The sequence below is a fragment of the Apodemus sylvaticus genome, chromosome 23 (genome assembly GCF_947179515.1).
Source record: "Apodemus sylvaticus chromosome 23, mApoSyl1.1, whole genome shotgun sequence".
NCBI classification, from domain to species: Eukaryota; Metazoa; Chordata; class Mammalia; order Rodentia; family Muridae; genus Apodemus; species Apodemus sylvaticus.
In genome coordinates this window covers 53,255,574-53,259,267 of record NC_067494.1, presented here as the reverse complement: position 1 = coordinate 53,259,267, position 3,694 = coordinate 53,255,574, and the positions used below count along the sequence as shown (strand labels likewise).

At 36.2% G+C, this 3,694-nt stretch overlaps 1 protein-coding gene across 1 annotated transcript; it reads right to left on the bottom strand.

Annotated features, from left to right (window-relative positions):
* Positions 1-1,249: 1,249 nt before the first annotated feature.
* On the bottom strand, positions 1,250-2,161 carry LOC127674004 (vomeronasal type-1 receptor 2-like). The gene has a single exon (XM_052169818.1). It carries the CDS (start codon positions 2,159-2,161, stop codon positions 1,250-1,252), a length of 912 nt encoding a protein of 303 aa, XP_052025778.1.
* Between the last annotated feature and the right edge of the window lie 1,533 nt (positions 2,162-3,694).

Sequence of the window (3,694 nt, the reverse complement as noted above, 5' to 3'; positions counted from 1 at the left end):
AAAGGTGTGTACCACCACTGCCCATTTACCCATACTTTAGTTGAGGGATATCTAGGTTTCAGTTTCTGGTCATTATGAATAAAGCTGCTATGAGCATAGTTGGCAAGTGTTTTTGTGGTATTTTGTATCATCTCTTGGGTATAGGTCCAGAAGTGGTATAGCTGGATCTTAAGATAGGACGACTCACAGTTCTCTGAGAAACCATCAAATTGCATTCCAAAGTGGTTGTACAAGATTCCACTTCCACTGGAAATGAAGAATTATTCCCCTCATTCCACATCCTCAATAGAATGTGCTATGTCTTGAGATTTTGATCTTAGTCATGCTAATGGGTATAGATGGAACATCAAACTTGATTTCCATTTCCCTTATCAATAGGGATTTGAACATTTCATTAAGTGCTTCTCAGTCATTCTGGATTCCTCTGTTAAGAATTCTCTAAAATCTGCAAGTGATGAGGTGAAGAGGTGGGTTCATCTCCAGGATAAGTCAGAGACCTGGGATAAAGGAGGTACCCAAAAACCAATGGGAGTGATCTTAGCTGTGACTCACAACAGTGGGAATATGGTATATCCCATATCGTAAAGTCAAGAATCAATTTCTGATATTACTAATAATACTATGTTATGCTTACAGATAGGAGCATGTTGTCCTCTCAGAAGCCCCACCCAACAGCAGACTCAAACAGATATAAATACCCACAGTCAAACAGTGGCTTAAGCATGGGAACTCTTATGGAAAAATCCGAGGAAGGATTGCAGGGCTCCAAGGGATATAGGAGCTTTATAGTAAGACTAGCAGAGTCAAGTAATGTGAATACTTAAGGATATTAGAGTCTGAACCACCCACCAAAGAACATACATGAACTGAACCTAGGTCTCCCTGATCATAGGTAGTAGATGTGCAGCTTGCTCTTCACACAGGTCCCTAACAACTAGAAAGAGGACTATCTCAAAAGCTATTGCCTGTATGGGATATATGTTCTTCTAACTGGGCTCCCTTATCTGTCCTCAGTGGAAGAAGAAGTTCTAGCTTCTCAGAGCTTTGAAGTGGCAAGGTAGGAAGATATAGAAGGGGGGCCCACCTTCTATGAGGCAAAGGAGAGAAGAGAGATGGGGAGGATTGTAGGAGGAAGGGACTGAGAGCAAGGCAGTGAGTGGGATATAAAATGAATACATAAAAATAAAATTAAATTAAACATATTATGTGTAATTTCATTGCAAGATTATGGTATTTTTGTATTTCTCATTCAGGTAAAGCAGAATCTAGAAACTGTAAAATCATGACCTATCACAAATGGACATAATGTAGGAAAAGACATAGAAATTATGGCTGTGATATTAATCAACCACCCACTGGGATTATCTAAAATAGCAATATAGCCTAGTAAAATGGAAGAGAGAGTATAAAATACTAGAAAGGTGCAAACCAGAATGAGGATGTTCTGTATAGCTCTGATTTCAGCAGAGGTTCTGATGGACGCATGAGCATGAAGGGTGTGTTGAACCCTCTTCTTGTGTCCATAAAGTATGACAATCATAAAGATGCTGGAACAGACAAGGAGTACAGAAAATAAGACTTCTGGAAACATACAAAATGCTATATACAATAAATCTACTGTTTTGTCACGGCCTACAGAGTAGCAGAAATGAAAATCACCCATTTGTGTCACATTTTCTAAATTCCTATTGGTAGTTGTGTAGACAGGGAAAAGCATATTTACTAGCATCAACAGGATCCAACTAAGGCAAATATATAGGCCCACAAACTCTGTAGTTTTGATTTTAAATTCCTTCCAGCAGTTGTTTCTGGGATTGATGGTGATTACCCAAAAAACACTCAGGACACAGGTAGTGCTGATAGACACACTCCTGGCAAGTCTTTGTACATAAGAAAGAAGCTTGCATCCAAAATGACTAAATCCCAAATTCCAACCAAAAGCTCCACATGCTGCAGGGATTCCAACAGAGATAATAGTCAAGGAGTTGGATATGAACACATGTATAAAAATCCTATATATGACCTTTAAAGTATGTTCATTGAAGTAAATGATTAGATAGGCGAAAAGAAGAAAGAAGTTTCCTAGAATACCAAGTGCTGTCTGAAATAAGAGCACTATTCCAGTTGTCAAGTTTCTCAAGTCCGTTCTGGCTTTCAACATTTTTTTAAATCAAGGCAGCAATCGAATTTCTGAGTCAAAGCTTATAATTAAGTTTTCTTGATCGGGATATGTGTGTGTAAGGATCACAAAGCCAAATATATTCAAGGTCATGGAGTCTGTCATAGCAAGACTGTTTCAAAACAAATATTTCATAGTCATTAATAATTTCTAGTAAAATTTTTAATATGCACAATAAATGCACATATTTATAGGCAGGGTTTCCCTCACATTTTATTGAAATGTTAGCATTAAGAAAAATGGTGCTCCACTGAACGAGAAGCACTGGCTAGTGAATGCAAATGAAATAAATTCTTACTTCTACAGTCCTGAATGGACAGTCCTATTGGAAGAAAATAGACTGTAGTCACCATTGTAAAATGAAAGAATTTTATCTATTTCTCATATGATACTAAAGCTATAAAACTGTAAATGTTACACAACAAGGTGAACATGTACTCCTTGAACAAACACTATGCGAAGTAGAAGACTATAACAATAAATTCATGTTAATATAAGAACATGTTACTCTGACAAAAATTTCTCCTCAAATTTCACAAAATGCATACATAATGACATACTTGTTCATTTAAAGTCAGATTGTGGGAGAGAGCTATAGCAAAACTTCCCAGTGTGATGCACTCTTAAACAGGATTAGGTGATTAAAACTGCAGATCATTGTGTTTGAGTGTGTGTGCGTGTGCGTGTGTGTGTGTGTGTGTGTGTGTGTGTGTAAACGTGTATAAATTTGTGTATATACCTATGTATAGATATATGTAAACATACACACACAGGTTTAATGGTGAGTAAACAATAATAATTTTGGTTCTTATTTGACTCACTATCTGGTGTTATTATACAGTAGGATAAATAATGGAAAGACCATAGGAGATGCTAGCTCTCATTAAGGATGAGGTTAAGGTTTACGCCTCATGAACTATTCCTAGTTTTTCCATGGATAGTATGTTTATCAAGAATAGGTATGAATGTATTTGTCAAAAATGTCACTCTTGTGATGATCTTCAAAGACAAAAGTCACATTATACAAATGAGTAGTAGTCTCTAACCAGAGACATCCACACACATCCATCAGAAATGCACTGACTCAGCTGGTACACAGTGAAGTTCTCTGCAACAATGTAAATGAAAGACCAAAGCATTCATGAAAATAAGATGTTTCAAAAGCTACCAAGGAAAACATGGGTTCTTACATTATGATTGCATTGATATAAAGTACAGTATATGTCTTCATTGATTATATTTCCTGAAGATTAACCTAGATATGAACCTATGTCCTCATAATTATTCACCAACTCAAAACTCCAGAGAACAACCTCTCTATTTAATGACAGATAATTGTAACAGATATAGTTGTCTATATCCCATTTCTATTTGTGTGTTGAAGTAGCTCAGGGAATATCTAACTCTAAATATTATTAGGATATGTTCTAGACTTTTCTAAAATGCTGCTATTACAACTGATAGATTTCTGTAAATGTAACCCACAGATCTTTTATTTATTGATACAAATGTACA